This window comes from Gobio gobio, assembly GCF_949357685.1.
Source record: "Gobio gobio genome assembly, chromosome: 2".
NCBI lineage: Eukaryota > Metazoa > Chordata > Actinopteri > Cypriniformes > Gobionidae > Gobio > Gobio gobio.
This window is the reverse complement of record NC_137098.1, coordinates 57,691,730-57,715,918: the sequence shown is the minus strand read 5'-3', so window position 1 is coordinate 57,715,918 and position 24,189 is coordinate 57,691,730. Positions and strand designations below refer to the sequence as shown.

Below are 24,189 nucleotides of genomic sequence, written 5' to 3'. Positions count from 1 at the left end.
CCAACTAAGCAAGCCAAAGGCGGCAGAGGCGACAGTGGCATGGAACCAAAACTCCATCAGGTGACAGAATGGAGAAAAAATGCAGTTCTCCTCTGGCCGATGAATGAACAGTGTATGATTATGATTCAGGCAACATTAAAGGTCAGAAGTCAGATTAGATCGGAATATTCAGACTGTCGGGGATGTGTGCGAATAAAATCACACTGGGAAACTAAAGCTGCACTGTGTGATATTTTCCCCCATCTAGTGGTAAAATTGTATATGATCATCCAGTGAATTTAGTTTCTATTCCTCTCAATTCCGATTTCGTTTTAACTCCTACAGTGGCCGATTTAGTCCAAGATTAACATGGCTTCCAGTTCGACCTCGTCCACATTCGACACGGTGCCATCGAGTGTTAAAACGCGAAAGGTGAAGCTTGAATTTACGGGGATGTCCCTCTTTGGCTAATGTACTTTCAAGATGGAGGGGCAACATGGCGACCCGCATTCGAACCCCTCACCCGTATGTATTTTCAATGGCATATTATAAACTTACGAGAATACTTTATTACTTGAAAGAAGTAAATATACATTAATGAGCACATATATTTTTGAAAGAACTAAGTGTTTTTAGCTAAGAATAAACTAAAAAAGTTACACAGTGTAGCTTTAAATGCTCTATACAAATAAATGTGAATTGAATTGTTTTAAATCAGTCCCACCGAACAGCTTATCCATATCTAATAGCCATAATAACGGAATTTCCAAAGATGTTATCGTGTCAACCCTGTGCAAAAATGAGCATGTAATAGTTTTGACTCTTTTGCGTACCCTTTTCAGGAACCATTTCTTGAGAACTGATTCTCCGATGACCTCTGTAACCAGCGCTGTGACCTCCAGGCCACCCTCTCTGTCTTTCTGCAGTGTGAGAGTGAATGAGGAGCGTGCTAGATTTGGCACCTCCTTACTGCAGAAGAATGAGTGAAGCTGGCACCTGTGTGTGTCTTTCTACTTTCTGCACATCAGACTCCCACAGAAACTCAACTAAAATATCTGTTCCTTGTGTGTTTTTTGTTGTTGTTGTTTTTTTGCAGGGGCAGCATATATGAAAATGCATTTGCACATTTGTCAATTTGCATGTTATACCATGCTTTGATTTTTACTGTGCCCTGGTGTAGCAAAGTGAGGCCTTTCACACCCTTGGTATGAAATGTGACGAGCGACTTTATCACAGGGTTGATATAAACCAAGAAACACATAAAACTCATTGCACAAACAAATTCCCTGCATTACATCACTGAAAATAATGCGGATGATGGTTGCATACATTAATAAAGGGAGCTGTGCTAAGAGGTAAACATTATGCAGCCAAAAACTGTTTTATTTAGGAAATTAAAAAGAAACCCAAAAAATTGAGAAGTGGCAGAAAATGCACAGGAATTTATGATCTAGTAAATCTGGTGAAAGGATTATGTAGATTTTTGCTTCACACCTTTGCATAAATAAATGACCATCACAAGAGGTGTGACTGATTCACACGTTTGCCCTGGCCTTGTTTTCACAAGTGCCTTTGCATGCGCACATGCTCACAGAAAAGCATGGGAACTTTATCCAATACCAAAATACTGTGGCTTTCCCATTCCAATATAGTGTGGCGAGAAACAACATGAAGCACTGAAGACCAAATGATGTTTTATATTTTATTTTTATACCATCACAAACAAAACAAAAAGGTAAACTGATTTTTTTTTTCTTATTTGAACATGAAATATAAAAAGAATTTTAGATTTCTCTTGACATAAAGTTGCTGTAGCATTTAATCAGTGTTGACCTATAGGAGATATATTTGACTGAATTCGGAAATAATAATTTGTGAGCCATATTTAGTAATCACACATTTTCAAAAACAGACAAATAAAATCAAAAATCACATCATCTACATATTTTATCACATCAAATGAGCATTGTACATACAAGTCCATTTTAAAAATGTCTATTTTCATACAAACAATGTCATTGTGGTGTAGCGTGATCATCTTCTAACGAAAGGCATGACAAACAATAGTTGAAATGATGGGAATCCAAGAACATTATAGAGTTAAAACACAGTGGGAATTTAATTATCTAATGTGAAATAAATATATACCACAGATAACAAATACAACACAACAAAAACTAGCTGATGACCAAAAGTTGGTGATGAAGTTGGAGATTTAAAAAAAAATCTATTTTTACAAATTAAATCAAAGTAAAATGTAGCTCTCATTAAAAGATTCCTCTTAAAGGAACACACCACTTTTTTTGAAAACAGGCTCATTTCCCAACCCCCCTAGAGTTAAACAGTTGAGTTTTACCGTTTTCGGATCTGGCAGTAGCACTTTTAGTATAGCTTAGCATAGGTCAAAGTCCCCAGCACGTTGGTTATGCAACTTTTCATTTTCGACACAATGTAACTACAGAAGAGACAAGTTTTAAAAAGTTAAAAAAAAATATCGAAAGTCTTTGGTCATTTTTGAGCGAGATGCTAACGGTCTAATCAGATTCAATGATCTATGCTAAGCTATGCTAAAAGTGCTACCGCCAGATCCGGAGATCGGCTGAATGGATTCGAAAATGGTAAAACTCAACTGTTTCACTCTAGGGGAGTTGGAAAATGAGCCTATTTTCAAAAATAGTGGGGTGTTCCTTTAAAGTCAAAGTTATTATTTGTTCCGATATAAAAAAGGGAATTTGATATCAATACTGACCCTATTGCCCCCTTTTGGATTTCTTACTCAAAATACAGCCACTGTGAACAACCTAAACATATGCTCTACATCTATAAAAGTAATACTATGAAAGTAATACTACAGTACAGTGGTTCTAACATAACACCATTTGAGCTTCACATGCTTCAGCCCTTTTCCTGTCAGTGTTCATCAGTCTAAGCATGCGGTCATCCAGTGTCCAGCTGGACCAAACGCTGAGGCCTTGAGGAGTTTGGCTTTTTCATTGAAGAATGACCTCCCGAGTCTCAGGTAACTTAAATGCTAGCAGTCCTCCGCACACTAGCGCTGAGAAGGACAGGATGATCGGGACAATCTTGGTGATGCCGATAAACTTGCCAAAGATGAAAGTGCTGAGGATAGCTGCCAGTTTACATGTGCCGTTCAGCACACCAAAAGCTGTGGCTCTGAGGAAATAAAGAGATGGATTAATGAGCAATTAAAGTCACAATTCTGACTTTATATCTCACAATTCTGACTTTATATCACACAATTCAGACTTTATATCTCACAATTCAGACTTTATATCTCACAATTCTGACTTTATACCTCACAATTCAGACTTTATATCTCACAATTCAGACTTTATATCTCACAATTCTGACTTTATATCACACAATTCTGACTTTATATCTCACAATTCTGACTTTATATCACACAATTCAGACTTTATATCACACAATTCTAACTTTATATCTCACAATTCTGACTTTATATCTCACAAAATTGACTTTATATCTCACAATTCAGACTTTATTTCGCACAATTCTGACTTTATATCTCACAATTCAGACTTTATTTCTCACAATTCATGCTTTATGTCTCACAATTCAGACTTTATATCACACAATTCAGACTTTATGTCTCACAATTCAGACTTTATATCTCACAATTCAGACTTTATACCTCACAATTCAGACTTTATACCTCACAATTCTGACTTTATATCTCACAATTCTGACTTTATATCACACAATTCTGTTTATATTAAAATAGAAAACAGTTGTTCTGAAAGGTAATAATATTTCACATGACAGTTTTTTACTATCTTTTTGATCAAATAAATGCAGCTTTGATGAGCCTAAGAGACTTCTTTCAAAAACATTACAACATAATTTGAACAGTAGTTTAATCCAGCAAGTAAATGCAGTTTTGAGAAAGTAGCCTACTCAAAGGTTGAAAAGTATCTGCTTTATATTAATTCTAAGTATCAGAGATGTTTTTTAGTGATGGATCTTTTTGTACCTTTTCGAGGCTGGATAGAGCTCCACAGTGATGACCTCGATGCCATTCCAAGCTGCCGCGCAGGCTGCGAAAAAGAGGCACTGGAACAGGACGACAGCCCACTGACTGAAGCACAGGAGCAGGAAGAACGTGCAGACAGCGGAGCCTAACATGGATGCCCCTGCAAACAAAAACAAGCAGAATTAATTTGCATACTATAAACACTTTAAAAAAGTTATTGATAAAGCGGTACATGTTACAGTGCCCCTATTGTGCTATTTTAAAGGTTCCTAATTTTGTTTTGGAGGACTCCTACAATAGGTTTACATGCATCCAAGGTCAAGTTCACTTAAATTTCATAATATATATTGTAGCATCACCTCTATTCTCACAGTATCTGAAACAGCTCGAAAAACGATTCAGTCTCTCTAAACAGATGGCCCTGTCTGTTGTAATTGGCCTACTCTGCTTTGATTGGTCAGATGGCTCAGTCTGTTCTGTTGCGATGAGTCTACTCTTCTCTGATTGGTCAGATGGCTCAGTCTGTTCTGTTGCGATGAGTCTACTCTTCTCTGATTGGTCAGATGGCTCAGTCTGTTCAGGGCCATGTTCAAAGCTCAAACCGGTGCGCAACGTTTTGCTACGGTTTCCGGTTGAACGTCATGTTTCCTGGAAACGGTGTGCAACAGGTTTGAGATACGTTTAATCTCGTTTGGTGGGTGTGTCAATAATGTCAGTCCAATCAGCAGCAACATGTATATAAACCACACGGTATTAAAGAGACAGCTCGCACAATGGGTCCAAGTAAAGTTGTTTACAAATGTGTCCGCTGCAGCTCAGTATGTATACGCAACAATTGAAGATATTAGAAGACTGTCGTAAAATCGACTGTCGATTTGTAATGATTGTCGTAAAAAAAAAAAATACAGTATATCAACATGATGATGTATTTATTTATATTTTTAGTTTCATTGATATGGTAATTAAGTGCTTTACATAAAAATGAGAAAGAAAATACAAGCTATTAAAACAGTAAGAACTAGAAATAAAATAAAATAAAATTAGAATTGATTACCAGGAGATAAAAAAAAGTTAATTAAATGGGATTGGGATGTTGTCTTTTATTCTGGACGGCAGTGATTGTATGTATTTTGCAGTATTAAAACATGTATTTATATCGATTTCATCAGGCTCCGAAAATTCCTCAAAAAGAACACAAAGAATGGCCTTCTCAGCTGCCGTAGCTGCAACTCTTGCGTCATCAGAACAGGGTGTTCAACGTTCACCGTTTCCGTTTAAAAAACGTTTTGCAAAGTTTTGTAGGGGCTGAACGCAGCCCTGTTGTGATTGGTCTACTCTGCTCTGATTGGTCAAATGGCCCAGTCTGTTCTGCTGTGATTGGTCAAATGGCCTAGTCTGTTGTGATTGGCTCTGATTAGTCATATTGCCCAGTCTGTTGTGATTGGCCCACTCTGCTCTTTTTGGTCAGATTGCCCAGTCTGTTGTGATTGGCCCACTCTGCTCTTTTTGGTCAGATTGCCCAGTCTGTTGTGATTGGCCCACTCTGCTCTTTTTGGTCAGATTGCCCAGTCTGATGTGATTGAACTACTCTGCTCTGATTGGTCAGATGCCTCAGTCTGTTGTGATTTGCAGTTCGCTTGTATTTTCTTTCTCATTTTTATATAAAGCACTTAATTACCATATATGAAATTTGCCTTGCAATGAAGCTAAAAATATAAATAAATACATCATCATGTTGATATACTGTATTTTTTTTTTTACGACAATCATGTCTTCTAATATCTTCAATTGTTGCGTATACATACTGAGCTGCAGCGGACACATTTGTAAACAACTTTACTTGGACCCATTGTGTGAGCTGTCTCTTTAATACCGTGTGGTTTATATACATGTTGCTGCTGATTGGACTGACATTATTGACACACCCACCAAACGAGATTAAACGCATCTCAAACCTGTTGCACACTGTTTCCAGGAAACATGACGTTCAACCGGAAACCGAAGCAAAACGTTGCACACCGGTTTGAGCTTTGAACGTGCCCCTGTTGTAATTGGTCTACTCTGCTCTGATTGGTCAGATGGCCCAGTCTGTTCTGCTGTGATTGGTCTACTCTGCTCTGATTGGTCAGATGGCCCAGTCTGTTCTGCTATGATTGGTCTACTCTGCTGTGATTGGTCAGATGGCCCAGTCTGTTGTGGTTGGTCTATTCTGCTCTGATTGGTCAAATGGCCCAGTCTGTTGTAATTTGGCCTACTCTGCTCTGATTGGTCAAATGGCCCAGTCTGTTGTGGTTGGTCTACTCTGCTCTGATTGGTAAAATGGCCCAGCCTGTTGTGGTTGGTCTACTCTGCTCTGATTGGTCAGACAGACAGGTCTATTGTGATTGGCCTATTCTGCTCTGATTGGTAAAATGGCCCAGCCTGTTGTGGTTGGTCTACTCTGCTCTGATTGGTCAGACAGACAGGTCTATTGGGATTGGTCTATTCTGCTCTGATTGGTCAAATGGTCCAGTCGGTTGTGGTTGGTCTACTCTGCCTTGATTGGTCAAATGGCCCAATCTGTTGTGGTTGGCCTACTCTGCTCTGATTGGTCAGATATATAGGTCTATTGTGATTGGCCTACTCTGCTCTGATTTGTCAAATGGCCCAGTCGGTTGTGGTTGGCCTACTCTGCTCTGATTGGTCAAATGGCCCAGTCGGTTGTGGTTGGTCTACTCTGCCTTGATTGGTAAAATGGCCCAATCTGTTGTGGTTGGCCTACTCTGCTCTGATTGGTCAAATGGCCCAGTCTGCTATGATTGGTCTACTCTGCTCTGATTGGTCAAATGGCCCAGTCTGCTGTGATTGCCCTACTCTGCTCTGATTGGTCAAATGACCCAGTCTGCTGTGATTGCCCTACTCTGCTCTGATTGGTCAGATGTTGGCCCGACATGTCGACAACACGAACCAAGCTCTTCCAGTCTCAGCTACAACTACAGTGTTTGAGGGTTGGTCAAAGTAGACACTGTTCGTGGGCAGCCAGTGAAGACCATAGAGTAGCATTTTGCAAATGTGTTACAAACCTACGTAGATATGTTACGGAAGTGAGACTGGAATTGCTGATGGTTCGTTTCAGGCAGTTCAGAACTGATTCTTTCATGTAGGAGACAATAATTTTGTGGTGCACTTTGACTTTTAAAACTTTGCAGACCTTTTACATTCACAAACAACTATATTACACACTGCATTAAAGGTAAAATTTGAAGCATAATAGGGGCACATTAATATAAGCTGCTGCGTGTAAGCACTCACCTATAATTTTAAGTCGTCCTATTTTATCCATTAATAGACCTGCTATGATGTTGCCAGGTATCACAGACAAACTGCCCAGGAAGCAGACTAAATAGATCAGGATGTCATTTTCCTCTTGGAAATTTAGATGGCAGCCTTTTTTGGGGTGCAAAAATGTTGTATTTTCCAGCTTACAGTTAAAAAACTTGGAATCTTCCCACAGGTCTGTAAGGAACATGACAATTGCAAAATCACAATTAATGAAAGGAAAACCCAAATAATCATTCAGAGAAATCTAATAGGATGAAGGTTAATATACCAAATAAAATACTTTGTATGAATTGCATACCAGTATTGTAGAAGACTGTGTTTTTAAGGGTGCAGTTCTCAAAGAAGGTCTCTGTTGATCTGACGTCCTCAAAATAACAGTTCTCAAACAGGGATTCCTCAAACTTCACATTTCTCATTTCTATGTTGATAAACCTGCATGTAAAGAAAATAAAACTGACTGCTCAACCATTACACAACCGTTCAAAAGTTTGGGGTCAGTGTTTTTTTTAAAATTAATGCTTAATTCAGTAAAGATGCATTGAATTAAACAAAAGTGACCATAAAAACATGTATACAGTTACAAAATATATATATTTTAAATAAATACTGTTAATTTGAAAATTCTATTCATCAAAGAATCCTGAAAAAACGCTGCAACGTTTCCACCAAAATATTAAAGGGATAGTTCACCCAAAAATGAAAATTATCCCATGATTTACTCACCCTCAAGTCCTCCTAGGTGTATATGACATTCTTCTTTCAGACGAACACAATCAGAGTTATATTTAAAAAGTCCAGGCTAATCCAAGCATTATAATAGCAGTAATTGTTGCTCTGTTTTTGAAGTCCATAAAAAATTAATCTGTCCGTCGAATAACGTGCTCCACATGGCTCTGGGGTGTTAATAAAGGCCTTCTGAAGCTAATCGATGCATTTGTGTAAGAAAAATATCCATATTTAAAACGTTATAAAGTAAAGTTTCGGCCGATCGCCTTCCGTATTCAATTTATGGAAAAAGTGTTGAAAGTGCCTCTGCCGATCAAAGGCTTCCGTTACAAAGTATGCTCGTCAGATGTTACGTACGCATCTTGACAGGGCCGTACAGAGAGTTATTCAGGGGCAGGGGCTCAAATGTAAAAAAGGGGCAATATATATATATATCCTTATGCTCATCAAGCCTGCATTTATTTAATCAAAAATACAGAAAAAACAGTAGCCTAATATTGAGAAATATTATTACATTATGTTCTTTTTAACTTTTTATTAATCCAACAATCTTGAAAAGAGTATCACAGTTTCCATCATTGACATTAAATCCTCATATTAGAATGATTTCTGAATGATCATGTGACACTGAAGAGTGGAGTAATGATGCTGAAAATACAGCTGTGATCACAGGAATAAATTATATTTTAAATTATTTTAAAATAGAAAACCATTATTTTAATAATATTTCACAATATTGCTGTTTTTTATCAAATAAATGCAGGCTTGATGAACATAAGAGACTTCTTTCATAATGCTGCATAATTTTCAAAAATGGTAACGTTAATATAATAAAGTCCTTTCATGTAACCATTTTGCCAGCCTACACTTCACATAATAGGCCTGTACACCCTTAAAAATAAAGGTGCCAGGAAGAACCAAAAAGGGGGTTTCACAGTGATGCCATAGAAGAACCATTTTTGGTTCCCCGAAGAACCGTTTTGTGAAAGGTTCTTTGAAGAACCTTTTTTTTCTAACTATTTTATAGTCTAAAGAACCTTTCTGCGCTACAAAGAACCTTTTGTGCAATGGAAAGGTTCTTTGGATATTAAAGGTTCCTCATGGAACCATACACCTCGCCAAAGAACCATTTAAGAACCATTATTTTTAAGAGTGTAGGTGCCGGTGGCACTTGGGTTTTGTAAACTTTGATAGTTTCATGAAATAGTAAACGGTGTATCAATATACATAAATACAAGTGAATTTAACACTACTTACCATTAATGCGACTTTTGCTGCTGTGGTTTTGTGCAGGGATTTGTTTGTTGTCAGTTAAAATCCATTTTGTCAGTGATGCAATTTATAAAATGAGACAAACTGCAGGAAATCGTTCCGCAAACGTTAGTTCGTCTGTCCATGTCATTTTCAACCGATTTATGAATAAGAACAGAAAATTACCGCTTCACATCGCCCAATGGAATTTGAACTTGCTTTGCCAGATCACGATTGGTTGGTGTATATACATGACAAACGGGCATTGGTGAATTGTGTAATACTTTAAAATATATAATATATAGATTTGTAATTAAATCAACACATTAGCTCTGATAATGGATGAAAAAAAAATATTGGTTTATTTTTTCCCGTAAGGCCACACACTCTCTCTAAAAGGACCATATTTGGCTCGAGAGCCGTTTCCGAACAGTGGAAAATCAACTGTCAATCAAAACGCACGCAACCCATAGCAACGCGTTATGGCAACGCCTCAACAGAAATTGTCCGACTTTTGAGCCGTCCGTTACTATTGTATACATTGTCATGTTATAATAATCAAATTTATTTAGTTTTATTAACCACAATATTATCATTGATATTTGTCTGAGAGGGGCACTTTTGATTCATTTTGAAAAAGGGCAGGGGCTCGAGCACCCATTGCCCCCCCCCCCCTCTCTGCACGTGCCTGCATCTTGAATTGCGAGAAGGCACTTTCAACACTTTTCCACTGAAGGCGATTGGCCGGAAATGTACTTTATAAAGTTTTAAATATGGATATTTTTCTTACACAAACGCATCGATTCGCTTCAGAAGGCCTTTATTAACCCCCCGGAGCCACGTGGAGCACGTTATTCGACGGAGAGATGCATTTTTTATGGACTTCTAAAACAGAGCAACTATTACTGCTATTATAAAGCTTGGATTAGCCAGGACTTTTTTTAATATAACTCAGATTTTATTCGTCTGAAAGAAGAATGTCATATACACCTCGGATGACTTGAGGGTGAGTAAATCATGGACTTATTTTCATTTTTGGGTGAACTAACCCTTTAAGCAGCATAACTTTTTTCAATGTTGATAAAAAGAAATGTTTCTTGAGCAGCGAATCGTCATATTAGAATGATTTCATAAGGATGATGTGACACTGAAGACTGGAGTAATGACATCACAGGAGTATCAATTAAATGCAGCCTTGGTGAGCAGAAGAGACTTCTTTCCCATTATTTCAACATTAAAAAATCTTAAAAAACCAACCCCAAATCTTTGAACAGTATGTACCCGCATTAGTCCTTCATTCTATAAAACATCATGCAGTATATACAGAGGGATCTGTAATCTGACTGTAAATGAATAATGAAGTAAATGTACCTGTCGTGGATATACTCCCCCTCTTTGTGGACCTGATTTTGCAGAGTGAAGTTGAAATGAAAGCGTTCCACTTTCTCACGATGGAAGAGCTTGACGTTGGACTCGTACTCCTCAAACTGGAGGTACTTGATCTGGTCAGGAAACCACGCTCCTAGGCCATAATAGCTGTGTGGTGGAAGATTGATTAATATTGTTTCCTGTTAAAGGAGTCGTTATGCTCTGTTCCAGAACCTGGAATATATACATATACATGCTCCAGACATGATAGTGACTAAGTATACGGTCTCCTTAAATGCCTCATTAGACAACATGAAATGTCATTTTCCTTCAAAAGTCAATCCCAGAATGCATATGTAGTCACTGGCATGGGAGGTGGGTGCACTTACAAGGACGCTAAAGACCGCAGCATCTAGCGTCAGTCACTAGGGCACCTCTTGAGGGCAGGGGAGTGAGGTTTACCCACACATCTCTTTACTAGCTGGTCTCCGTTACAAGAGTATTCCAAATCCATCACTTATGAGATTTTATGACCGTTAGGATAGGGAACGAGAGTATGCTGCAAGAAGCTCACTTTACTAGCTATACTGTATATGAAGCTGCTCTATCAAGAGTTGCTCACCTGAAGGACATCGTAAACCACACAATGGCAATGAACAAACCATTGAGCCTGAGTTCAGGTGCAGCCAGTGACATCATGTTCTTCATGACCTTTTGGAGAACAATGGAAACAATCACTTCATTTGCGTTAGCCAAACAAGAATCTTAAGATCCGATCTGCAATTGCAAAAATGACAAATTTTCCATTTTCTGAAGAAAATGTAGGTGGTGCTTGCCATGCTAGGGTAGTTGCCAGGAGTTTGCTATGCAGCTGCAAAGGTGTTCTGAGTGTTTTTAATGCATGGACTTGCATGACAATGTAAACCTATGAGATTTTTATAGCATCTTTCAACCTTTTATCATCTGCCAATTCCAATCGCTTAGAAAGCGAACATCACAGCTCTCCTCAACAAGCCTCACACTTTTAGCTATCATTCAGGTCTGAAGCTCAAATGGTGCAGGACGAGAAAGAAGATGGTGGCAGATACTGATTTTACCATAAATCGAAAAACCTCTGGAGTTGTTTTTTTGTTAGCATACCTGTTTAACCAGGGTCATGTGTCTGACCATGAATCGCTGAAAGGCAGTTCCAGTATCACTCTGAATCTCTATGAACTCATCATCTTGAGTTTGAGGTATTTTGAGCTGCGAAACCTTAAAGAGAGGGATATATTTCATAGTTAAGACCATGTAAGCTGAGCCATTTTTCCAGTTAGGTTACTAATAAAATCAAGACTTTATACGGTCAACTCATCACAGATGCAGATCTAGGGTTATTTCTGCTGCTTTTCTGTTATTTAGAGGTATAGTATTTTAAAATGAACAACTTTACTTCAAACACTCTTTCTGGCTCTCCTTTTGCCCTCCAGTTGGTGTCATGGACCTGCCGCAAGACCATCCAGGCCTCATCGTGTCTTGCAGTCTGAAATTCACAAAAGAGGCAGTGATATTAGTTTTATTAATATTTCGAATTAGCCTTAATTTTTATATTGTAGCTTTGATGTTACTTTTAGTGACATTTTTTGTCATTTTGCTATGTTCTTTTAGTTTATATTTTTAAATATAAATGTAAATTTGAGATAATAATTTCCAGTTAATAATTGTAGTGCTTCAACTTCAACTTATTTCATTTCATTGCCAAGGCAACATTTTTAATTTTCGTTTAGTTTAAGTTGTTCAACTAATATTTATTTTAATTTATTTCAGCTTAATTTCAATTAGCAGAAATGTTTTTAGTAGTTTTAGTTAATGATAATAACCCTGAAAAGAGATCATGCATTTTGTGTAGCACTTCTTTAAACAGGGTGTCTGCTAAATATTTTTGAAGTACATTTTATACAATAAAGACAAGTAATTGTACATTTTTAACAACATGCCATCTTGCCAATCAAGACACTCTGTAGAAGCCAAGGCAATGTTGGCCAATATAACAGATAACAGACTTTGTTCAGAGAAACTACATTTACCTAAATTAATATAAACAAATATGTTTTATTATTTTATTGGTATCTGATTTAAAGATTCGTTTATTTGACATGGAGTTAATAATGTGTCACAATGGACATCGACTGAAATGACTACACAGAATTTCTGTAAAATTCTGAATATTAAGAGGAGAAAAAAACTGACTAACAACTAACACTGTAAAAAAAATTCAGGTCTCCAATTGAAAATGTTCTAGTGACTGATCACATCTAAATTTTTCAGTTGACCAAATTGAATTTCTGTGAATTGATGCAATTTAATTCACAGAAATTCAATTTGGCCAACTAAAAATGTTTTCAATTGGAGACCTGATTTTCTTTACAGTGTAACTAACTAACTAACTAACTAAACATATAAATAAACAAATGAATAAATAATGTGTTATTATGATTTTATTTAAAGATAAAGAAATTATCTATATATATATATATATACACGTGTGTGTGTGTGTGTGTGTGTGTGTGTGTGTGTGTGTGTGTGTGTGTGTGTGTGTGTGTGTGTGTGTGTGTGTGTGTGTGTGTGTGTGTGTGTGTGTGTGTGTGTGTGTGTGTGTGTGTGTGTGTGTAATAAATAGCCAGCGTGCTCTACTAGTAAACTATCATACACCATATTACCTCGAGGAGAAAACGGGGACTTTCTGGCATGAACACAAGCCCAGCGAGAGCAGCCACAGAGGGAAGGAAACAAACCAGCACAAACACCCTCCAACTGTGGAACTGGAACTCTGTCCCCATACTGAAACCCCAGCCTGCAACAAACAAACAAACAAACAACCCAAACCCTCAGAAACCTGGATCTTGACGTGGTTTTATATCCAACAACTTCCAGACAACTTCTAATATTGTTATAGAATTTCACGGATTTTGTTCTAAAAGGTTCTGCATTGGGACTTCACATTTGTAAAAGGCACATAAAAGAAAAAAAAAAACATCCTGATTTATTTTTAAGTTCTTTGCTCAATGCAATTCTTGTTTTGTTATTACCCCATGCTTTATCATCTATCCAACAGTGTAATTTTAGTATTATTCATATACTATTTTAGTTTTTAACCTATATTTTAATTTAGCTTTTATTTTTATAGTTTTTATTTAAATTTTAATTTCATTTTTGTTTTTAAATGTATGTGCATTTGTCATTTTTATTTATTTTTTAACCTTTATATTTAGGTTTAATTTATTTTTATTTCAGTTTCAGTTTTAGTTTTAGTTCAGTTTTACTTTTTAATTTATTAATTTTTTTAACAGTCAATAATTTTTTTGGTGTAATATAATGATATTTTCTTTCAGCTTTATTTTAATTACAAAACAATCCCCCTTTAGTCAATCACCAAAATTACATATTTAAATGATTTTTCCTGTGAAAAAAAAAAAAATCATGCATTAAAATAGCTTGAATGTAAAATAGCATGTATATGCAAATGAGCCCTGCCTCCACTAAATCACACCAACTCAGAAGACCTGATCTACTCGCTCAACTTTTCTGTTGTAAACGCTGCACAATGGCAAGTGGAAACACTGGTTGAATTCTGTCGTATAAGTTTGAACCAGAAACTGATTCAGCAGAGTGAATTAAACAGGCTCGTCTACAGGTCGATGTATCAGAATGGTAATGCGTTATGTATGTATCGCTCTTTACAACGTCGGACACATAACGGTAATTAATATGATTAGCCTTTTGCTTGACTACATTACCGAACAGCTAATGATGTGTTGCTAATGTTACACATTAGCCAGCAGCCATATCACCCTGTAACCCAAGACTGGTTTCCCACTCAAGCTAAGCAGGGCTGAGCCTGGTCAGTACCTGGATGGGAGACCAACTGGGAAAACTAGGTAGCTGCTGGAGGAGGTGTTAGTGAGGCCAGCAGGGGGTGCTCGCCCTGTGGTCTCTGTTGGTCCTAACACCCCAGTACAGTGATGGGGACACTATACTGTCAGAGAGCACCGTCCTTCGGATGAGACGTTAAACCGAGGTCCTGACTCTCTATGGTCATTAAAAATCCCAGGAAATCCCACTTCGATAAAGAGTAGGGGTGTAACCCCGGCATCCTGGCCAAATTTGCCCATTGGCCCCTGTCCATCATGGCCTCCTAATCATCCCCATACAATTAGCTTCTTCACTCTGTCTCCTCTCCACCAATAATCTGGTGTGTGGTGGGCGTTCTGGCGCAATATGGCTGCCGTCACATTATCCAGGTAGATTATGCACATTGGTGGTGGATGAGGAGATTCCCCCCTTCTATTTAAAGCGAGTGCCTAGAAAAGCACTTTATAAATGTTACAAATTATTAATTAATGAATTATTATTATAAACCATGTTCCCGTTCACCATCTCTAAAAATCAGCATCCTTAGAAATGCTTTGAACATCATAGAATGTCTTTGGTTTAAGGAGAAAATAGTCTACATAGCAACGATGTTGTCTTATGAACTTGCACATGATTATACTTGTCATAAAGCATATTAAAAACACCACATAGACATATAGACAACATTAAAAACCCTGCAGCCACATATGTTATCCAAAGACTTGCTTTCTTCAAGTCTGCTCTTACACCTGTAGTAACTGCCATTATTAGAAACATTGCAAGGATTTAGGATGAATTACCATAATGTGGGATGATTCCCCATGCGGTGAAGGAAGCGTACAGTCCTCCGAGCATCCAGAACAAGCACAGCCAGCTGAGATGTTCTCCTCTCTTATCTATCTGCAGGAACTCAGCGAAGTACGTGTACACAACTGGGATCGATCCTCCGATCCTGCAGGAGATTATCAGAGACTGTTTCTTGATATCATTTATTGGACAGATTAAATACAATTTTACCGATAAGAGATTCCATCATTTCACTGATAGAATATTTAGCTGCAAATCTACAACCATTAGACTCAGGTAAATGTGAAAAATGTGACAATAATTCCATTTGTGAAATATGAAATCATACAAAAACTATACACTACTGTTCAAAAGTGTGGGGTCAGTAAGATGCTTTTTTAAAGATTTGCTTTTTTTTGCAACAATGTGTTACATTGAGTAGAAGAAGCAGTAAAGACATTTAAGATGTTAAAAAAGATTTAGATTTATATTTCAAATAAATGCTGTTCTTTTGAACTTGAAATATGTATCAAAAATTTAGGCAGCACAACTGTTCTCAACATTAATATATTAATAAATGCTTCTTGAGCAACAAATCAGCATATTCGAATGATTTCTGAAGGATCATGTGACACTGAAGACTGGAGTAATGATGCTGTCATCAGCAATACGTTGTTTTAAATTGTAATAATATTTCACACTATTACAGTTTTTACTGTATTTTTGATTAATTAAATGCAGCCCTGGTGAACACAAGAGACGTCTTTCAAAGACATCAATTTATCTTACTGACCCCAGACTTTTGAACGATAGTGTAGATGCATAAATAAATTCCTGCTGCTTTCTGCGAGTCTCACCCAATTCCCGAGCAGAGCCTGAAGAATATAAAGAAGCCGTAGCTCTGTGCGAAACAAGACAGGAAGGAGAAGATGCAGTTGATGGCCAGTGCGTAGAGTAAACACTGTCGTCTGCCCAGTTTATCAGCCAGACCCCCCCACACCACAGCGCCGATCATCATGCCCACGTACACTATCAAACCTGAACACAGAAGAACAACACAGTACATCATAGTAAAACTATCTGGCACTTCTGCGATATTTAAAGACAAATATTGCAAGTTTCCAGCAAAATAATGCAGTAGGTCATTTACAAACAATGTTCAATCAAATCATTAGCAAATTCATGTGTTATAAAGACCCATTCCTCATTATACTGAATATGTCTCAATTAAGTTTCTAGGATATTATTCAGAAATTATTTGTGTGCGTGCGTGCGTGCGTGTGTGTGTGTGTCACAGAAGAAAGAAAGTCATATGGGTTTGGAATGATTCAATTCTGACAGAATTTTAATTAGGTGAAATATCCTTTTAGTCACCTTTGAAATCAAAATAGCCTTTTTTAATGGAATATTGCAGTATTTATTATAAATAATTTATCTGCACACATTCTTTTTTAAATTCATGTGCCCTTGTAATCTTTAATCAAAATACCCCCCTCTGATGACGTGAGGGCGGGACAATCTGTCACTCACATGAGATCTTGCCTTCATCAATGCTCTGCTACTCTCTCTCTCTCTCTCTCTCTCTCACTCACTGCGTGCACACACACACACACACACACACACACACACACATACACATACACACACACACACACACACACACACACACACACACACACACACACACACACACACACACATGTTGGGTTTTCATGTTTTATGGGGACTTTCCATAGGCGTAATGGTTTTTATACCGTACATACTGTATATTCTATCCCCCTACCCCTAAACCTACCCATCACAGGAGACATTCTGCATTTTTACATTTTCAAAAAACATCACTTAGTCTGATTTATAAGATGTTTTCCTCATGGGGACCAAAAAAATTCCCCACAAGGATGAGGATTTCGGATATTGCCATCTTTGTGGGGACATTTTGTTCCCATAACGTAGGGATTACCAGTCCACACACACACACACACACACACACACACACACACACACACACACACACACACACACACACACACACACACACACACACACACACACACACACACACACACACACACACACACACACACACACACACACACACACACACACACACACACACACACACACACACACACACACACACACACACACACACACACACACACACACTCTCTCAAACAGCTAATTAGAGAATGGGATAAGTGATTATCAGGCACGTGGCAGGGATTGTGAACGTCACCGTGGATTACACACCACACTACACAGCGGCAACTTTCATCCCTGACTGAAACTTTTCCTGCTTCTTCCTCACTATTGCACGCAATCTAGGAAATATTCTCATTCTACCTGTGCTCTCATTCTGTCACTAACATGGCTATTTAAAAAAAAAAATCAGTACAGGAAGATATACTTTGTTGTGTGAATGGGTTCTGGCTTGAGAATGAAGAAAATATTAAAATAGCAATATTTGTTCAGAATTATTAAATACACATTATTAATACACTATTACACTAAATACACTTGATCAAATGATCCTTCAGAAATAATTCTAATTTGCTGATTTTCTGCTCAAGAAACATGTATTATTATTATCATCAATGTTGAAAACAGCTGTGCTGCTTAATATTTTTACGGAAATTGTTAGAATTTTTTTTCAGGACTATTTGATGAATGGAAATGTTATAAGAACAGCATTTATTTGAATACTTTACTGTCACTTTTAATGAATTTAATAAATAAAAGTGAATAAAAGTATTCATTTCTGACCTAAAACTTTAAAATGGAATAGTAATACTTGCAATAGTAATTATAATAGCAATACTCCTTGCAAAACATAATAATAATTATAACAATAATAATACATTCAATTAATAAGAAATAACAGAACAATTTATAATAATAATAATAATATAAAATATTATTGAACTTTAATAAGAAATTACATGAAAGAAAAAGGAAACAATTTGTGAAATAACATTTTACTTTTTAAATTATGCCTTTATCAAGGGGAAATGTTGATTTGACAATATAAAACTCTCTGGGTTATCTAGGAGCACCACAGAACACCTTCAAAAGCAGGTGAAGGTCATTTATATGTGCTATTATTTTCCCAGCCCAGATATAAATAGTACAGGTAACTTCACATTTAGTTTTTAGTTCTGAAAACTCTGCGTTGAACCGCATTAAAAATATTCTAAATAAAGCTGATTGTGATCCCCACTCCTTCACTCACCCAGCATTCCCTTGTCAGCATTCGACAGGCACATGTCCTTCTCAGCACTGGGCAGGGCGAAACTCACTACGAAGCACTCCACGCCATCAGCCATCAGGGCCAGTCCCAGCACCGTGAAGAGGGTCCACTGGAAGCGTCCGTGACCGCAGTCTTCCATGATGCTCTCGTATTGCTCTGGCAACGTTTCCTCTACGACCTCAGCTGCCATCCTGGCCTTCATACGGGCCTCCCTTCGTGCAGCTCTCCGTGCCTCCTTGATCTCGTCCGGATGAGGGATGCCTTGGTACTCTCCCTCATACATCTGCTCATCTTCATCATGCCCCTCGGTGGCATCACTAGCAGCATCGTCATCCTCCTCCCGAGGAGGGAAGTCCGTCTGATAAGGATAAGTGTATTGTCCTCCTTCTGTGGGATAGGTTTCTCCCTGCTGGTTTATATTGTTTTGGTAAGGATCATCCATTTTGGCTTGAATTTGTTATATTCTTGAAGACAAAAATAGCTAAATTAACATAATCCTCAGAATTCTCGGAGTCTTTTGTGACAGTCCCAAATCACAAAATTTCTTACAAATATAAACTGCACCTCAGTTTAGTTAAGGCCTCAATATTTATGACAGCAATGAGTTATTTCCCTTTGGTTGGTTCTACACAAGGCCACATGCTGCACCTGAAATATAAAGAACATTAGTTATAAAAAGTTAAGTTAGGGAAGAAAAAAAATCAACCTTATTTATGGTTTAACTGTACATGAATGAAAACGAGACTGTACATTGAACAGAATGTTTTTCGATCCAGGTAAATTTTTTGTCGGGTTCACAAACCACTGAACAAACTGTTCGTTGATCCCTTACAGCCTCATTTCCATTCATGAGAAATAAATGTGTCTACACCCCGACTAAGCTCAATATACAGAACAGTAGGGCAGGCTATATTAACCTATTGCCATTGAAGCATTAAAATACAATATGATCACATAGAGGAGTAAAATACATGTAAGAGACACTTAAAAAATACGAACAATTGTGAATAGCTTACTGTTCATAATGACTTTGACTGTTCAACATTGACTTGAGTGTCCAAATACTTTTTGGTGCCACTTTAGCAAACATACATATGCATTGACAACATGTATGTGCTGTCAATAACTTTTGTTAACAAGTTTGGTTTTCGCCCATTTCATAGTACACTCTACAAATCCGGTAAAAAAGGGCACAATGTACTGTACTAATTTGAAGGAATTTTCCGTATAAATATTTTTACAGGTGTTTTACAGGTATTTTGAACATCATTGCATTGTGTTTTAAAATGACTGGATAATGTCCGGGTAATAAGCTGCCAGTACTTTTTCTGTCATTTTACAGATCCCCAGTGTACTGGAACTGCCCTTGTAAAGGTAGTGAATGACCTACTACTCTCTGATGACTCTGGCGCTCTCTCAATACTTCTACTACACGACCTTAGCTCCGCCTTTGATAGTGTCTGCCATGATTTACTTATTTCACGCCTCTCGAATGTGGGTATTTCCGGTGTTGCTCTTTCTTAGTTTTCCTCCTATCTCTCTGATAGACAATTTTACATTTCAATGCAGGAATATAGATCTCCGACTGTCCCCCTGAAGCAAGGTGTCCCCCAGGGATCCGTTCTTGGTCCATTACTATTCATAATTTACATATTACTGTATATGGTTTTAGTTATCATATCTACGGCTACGTTGATGACATCCAAATCTTAAATTGATAAAATCTCCATGAATTAAATCAAAGGATGCTTCAACTGCAATTTTCTGAAACTAAACATTTGTCCATGTTTAGTTTCAGAAAATTGCAGTTGAGGCATCCTTTTATTTAATTGAACCCCATCCCTTACTAGCAATATTCCTAATGACTTTGCCTGTAATATTGCTGGTACTCTCATCAAACCATTCAATACTGTTAAAAATCTTGGTGTTATTTTCGATTCCTCTCTTACCTTTGAGGCTAATATTAACTCTATGACCAAATCTGCATTCTTTCACTTTAACACGCATTGCCTTCATTAGTGTTAAACGGTTATCCATGCTTTCGTTCTATCCCGTCTTGACTACTGTAATGCCCTTTTCATTGGTTTACCTGCTAGCTCCATTGCCAGAAAATGCAATATATTCAAAACTCTACTGTAAGAATACTCACCCAAACCAATCTTTCAGCCCATATCCCCCCTATTATGTTTGATCTCCACTGGCTAGCAGTGGCCTATAGTATCATAAAGAACAAAATACTGTTCACTTTCAAATCATTGCATGGCTTGGCTCCTAGCTCTGTAATATGCTTCTCCCCTACATCCCGACTCGATCACTTTGGTCATCTGAATCTGGCCTTCTCTCTTTGTCGCCTGGGAGGTAGATCATTTAGCTTTATTGCACCCAAACTCTGGAATTCCCTCCCCCGGTCACTCTGCTGTACTATTAATATTTCTGAATTCAAATCCCTACTCAAAACCCATTTGTTCTCTGGATGTTACCATTCTTAAGTTGTGTTCTGTATTTCTCTGTACATGATTATATGCTGCTGTGTGCTACACTGTGTCTATGTAATGCCATTTTATATCCTTGTTTTATCCTTGTTAATCTTCTATTTTGTAATATTCTTCTTCTCTGCGTACTATTATCTGTCATTTCACCTGATGTCTGTTATTATTACCTACCCTATTGCTGTTATCTACTTTGTAAAGCATCCTTGAGCAATGGAAAGGCGCTATATAAATAAAGCATTTTATTAAAATTATTAAAAAAGTAAGATGTTTACAAGCAACTAACTTCCTTTTGTCTCGTGCTGCCATTAGAGTGTCTGCAAGACGATAATCACTGGTCAAGACTAGACCTCATTATAAGCCCCTACTTATCCAGCACAAGCCATTTGATCTGACCACGCCACGCAAGACATCCTGCGCACTGCATGCCTGCAAATGCCTGCATGTCATGTATTTGAGCATCTGTCATATACTGATATTATGAATATGAAAATGAGGTAGCATTAATGACCGTGCACACATATCAAAACGCGTAACTATAAAGGCTGCTTTTCTTGTGTCCTGACATGTGCCATATTTTCTCCTGCTTTCCAAGTGAGAGCTATGATTTAATCCAGCTTAAAACCAGATGAATTTTATTCATTCCCAGAAGACCAGATTAAATTCGGAGGGTGATGAACATGCCTCTTGATGAAATAATCAAATGTTAGGAGTATAATATCAAAAGCAAAACAGATTCATAGATTGTACCGATTTCCAAAGAAAATATGCTTTTTCAACACTGACAATTGTCCCTTGTCCAAACATTAAAAGCAGCTGAAAAGGGATTACTGAGTGAATACATCTACATTCACTGAGTATCCTGTCTCGACCTGGTCATCGTGATCTGATGGTCCCAGATGGGCATTATGTAACTTCTGACTTGTACTGTGGAATAGGCAAAAAATAAACGTTCTAGCAAATGCATTAAGTCTGTAGGGACTGTTATGGGAGCAGATTATGATTTTCACCCGTATACAGTGTTCTATGTAGGCCTATTTTTTATTGTTTCAATGTGAATATAAAACTGGTATGCACATACATGTCCTGGCACATTATTAAAACGATTCTGAGTAGATGACATGCAAGTAACCAGTGACAATAGTTTCCGCAGCGTGACATGCTATTTCTTTTAAATCTAAAACTACTAATAATTTATACAAAAACTTCAAATTAAATGTAAAATATGAACTAACATTACAGTAAATTATGCTCTGATGTCTGAAAGCTAAACTGAAAGCAATAATTAGGTGTTTATAGAGAATCGTCACACTTAATTTCATTTGTGACATCCTCTCCGTCAGGCGATATATCCATATATGGCAGAAAGTGCACATGGTGTGGGCGGGTCTTTAGTGATGTCACCGGGAGGAGACACTAGGTAATAGAGGGCAAGTCTGAAGGGCACGTTTGCTTAAGCATGTCACCTGTAAAATTACAGAAAAGCCTCTGGACAATGGCAATCATGCACCTTTATTCCTGTATCAACATACTTTCTTGATAATTATTCGGATATGTTTGGACATTTTAATTTTTTGTGGTCATTATTTGCCATTGATATTGACATTTGTTGAGAAAAACCTTTATAAAACAACCGGTGAATAATATTTTTAATCCAAGTTTAATTATTTTTCCGTATTTTCTATACTCATGTATACTAAAAATCACTCTAAACTTTTACATTTGGATCATATTTTTTTCAACAAAACATTTTTTTTTATTTAATGGTATAACAGACTGTAGTTTCTTTTAAAGCAAAATGTAAAGGAAAAATACATATTTATTTCAGTATTTATTAATTTAGAGCTGTTGTGATTTCATTGGAGGTCACATAGGACCCAAAATGTCAATGGCTAAAAGTCAATAAACAATCTGTTGTACATAATGAAAGGCAACATGTCATGATGTAGGGTGGAGCTTTTCCATCAGCTTTATAGATCTGCAAAATACTAGTATGCAACAGTTACTTTCAAAGTGTAAATCTAATCTCTGCTTATGGTTATCATTTCACAGTTGTGATCAAAATGGGCAAAGTCAAATATTGTGATCTGTCATTTTGTGGGACTAAATACATTTAAAGTTGAATCTAAAGCATTCAATCCTCAATCAGGCATAATTTTAAAGCAATGACACTGAAAGCAGTTTTAAAATACCTTTAAAATTTAAATTGACTTACCAGAATTACTATTCCTTTATGTATTATGGCGTTCGATATAAATGAATAAAAAATCCAAAGGAAAATCCTGGCAGAGTTTCAGAAGGCAAGCCCTACATGTCACCTTAACAGGAGTCTGATGGGCAGACTAGGGGATTATGGGTCGACATCATGATCAGCGCCTCATCCAGATGGAATCTCCCTAGGCTTGATGCTGTCAGACCAAATGGTAGAGTCCACATCCAGTTTAATGAACATGCTGCAACAACAGACCAAACCGGATGTTATGTGTTGGTAGGGGAATATTGTTACAATACATAATGATTTTACCTACACATGCAAAATAATCACTGAGAAATTATTGAAGACCATCTTGAATATGTTTTGACTCATTCAATTAAACAAAGCACAGATTATTGTGATATATATAGTGATCCAATTTTAGCCTTTATGGCCTGAAATGTTTGCTTGCCCCAAAGTGCAATATCTTTCAAAACTCTTTTACTAAAATCATGAAACAGAAGTTGCAAAGTTCTTCCCTATTGACACGTATATCCAAGTGAAATTACTTTTCCAACAAGAAAAACTAGGGCGGGACTTGATTTTGTCCAATGGAAATTGATTGGATGGTTGTGGCTTGCTATTGGTCGATCTCATGTGAGTGACAGGTTGCTCCGCCCCTAGAGCCAGTAAACATGTCATTAGAGAAGAGATGTTGCAAGTGGTTGGGAAAATAATTTTGATTAAAGATTTTTTTTTTTTAAATGATGTGCACAGATTTATAATAAATACTGCAATACTCCATAAAAATAAGAATTTTACATTTTGATTTTATGGTGATTATAGCATGTTCTTTCAGGACAGAAGGATGCTGACATCCTTTCCTTCTCAAACTGACATTAACGACACATTACATCTTAACTAG

The 24,189-nt window shown here is 37.2% G+C and overlaps 1 protein-coding gene across 2 annotated transcripts; it reads right to left on the bottom strand.

Moving 5' to 3' along the window:
• Positions 1–1,345: 1,345 nt before the first annotated feature.
• sv2ba (synaptic vesicle glycoprotein 2Ba) lies at positions 1,346–23,414 on the bottom strand. Of its 2 annotated transcripts, XR_013818087.1 has the most exons (14): positions 23,286–23,414; positions 18,564–19,229; positions 16,192–16,372; positions 15,349–15,500; positions 13,357–13,490; positions 12,090–12,179; positions 11,798–11,911; positions 11,280–11,368; positions 10,661–10,825; positions 7,611–7,744; positions 7,283–7,486; positions 3,992–4,151; positions 2,580–3,153; positions 1,690–2,346 (listed from the first exon to the last, which is right to left on the bottom strand). XR_013818087.1 is itself a non-coding variant. In XM_079837881.1 (13 exons), the coding sequence occupies exons 2-13, from the start codon at positions 19,021–19,023 to the stop codon at positions 2,970–2,972; spliced, it is 2,067 nt and encodes a 688-aa protein (XP_079694007.1). In that variant the 5' UTR covers positions 19,024–19,229; positions 23,286–23,414; the 3' UTR covers positions 1,346–2,969. The 2 variants fall into 2 exon arrangements, 1 of the variants encoding a protein (XP_079694007.1); XM_079837881.1 differs by having other exon boundaries at positions 1,346–3,153.
• Positions 23,415–24,189: the final 775 nt, after the last annotated feature.

Excerpts from the sequence above, each read along its gene's own strand:
- sv2ba (XM_079837881.1), bottom strand. The coding sequence starts at position 19,023 with ATGGATGATCCTTACCAAAACAATATAAACCAGCAGGGAGAAACCTAT. Across the intron at positions 10,826-11,279 it reads TGGTTTACGATGTCCTTCAG|CTATTATGGCCTAGGAGCGT; the intron begins GTGAGCAACTCT and ends TCCACCACACAG. Across the intron at positions 4,152-7,282 it reads AGGACGACTTAAAATTATAG|GGGCATCCATGTTAGGCTCC; the intron begins GTGAGTGCTTAC and ends TTTTGTTTGCAG.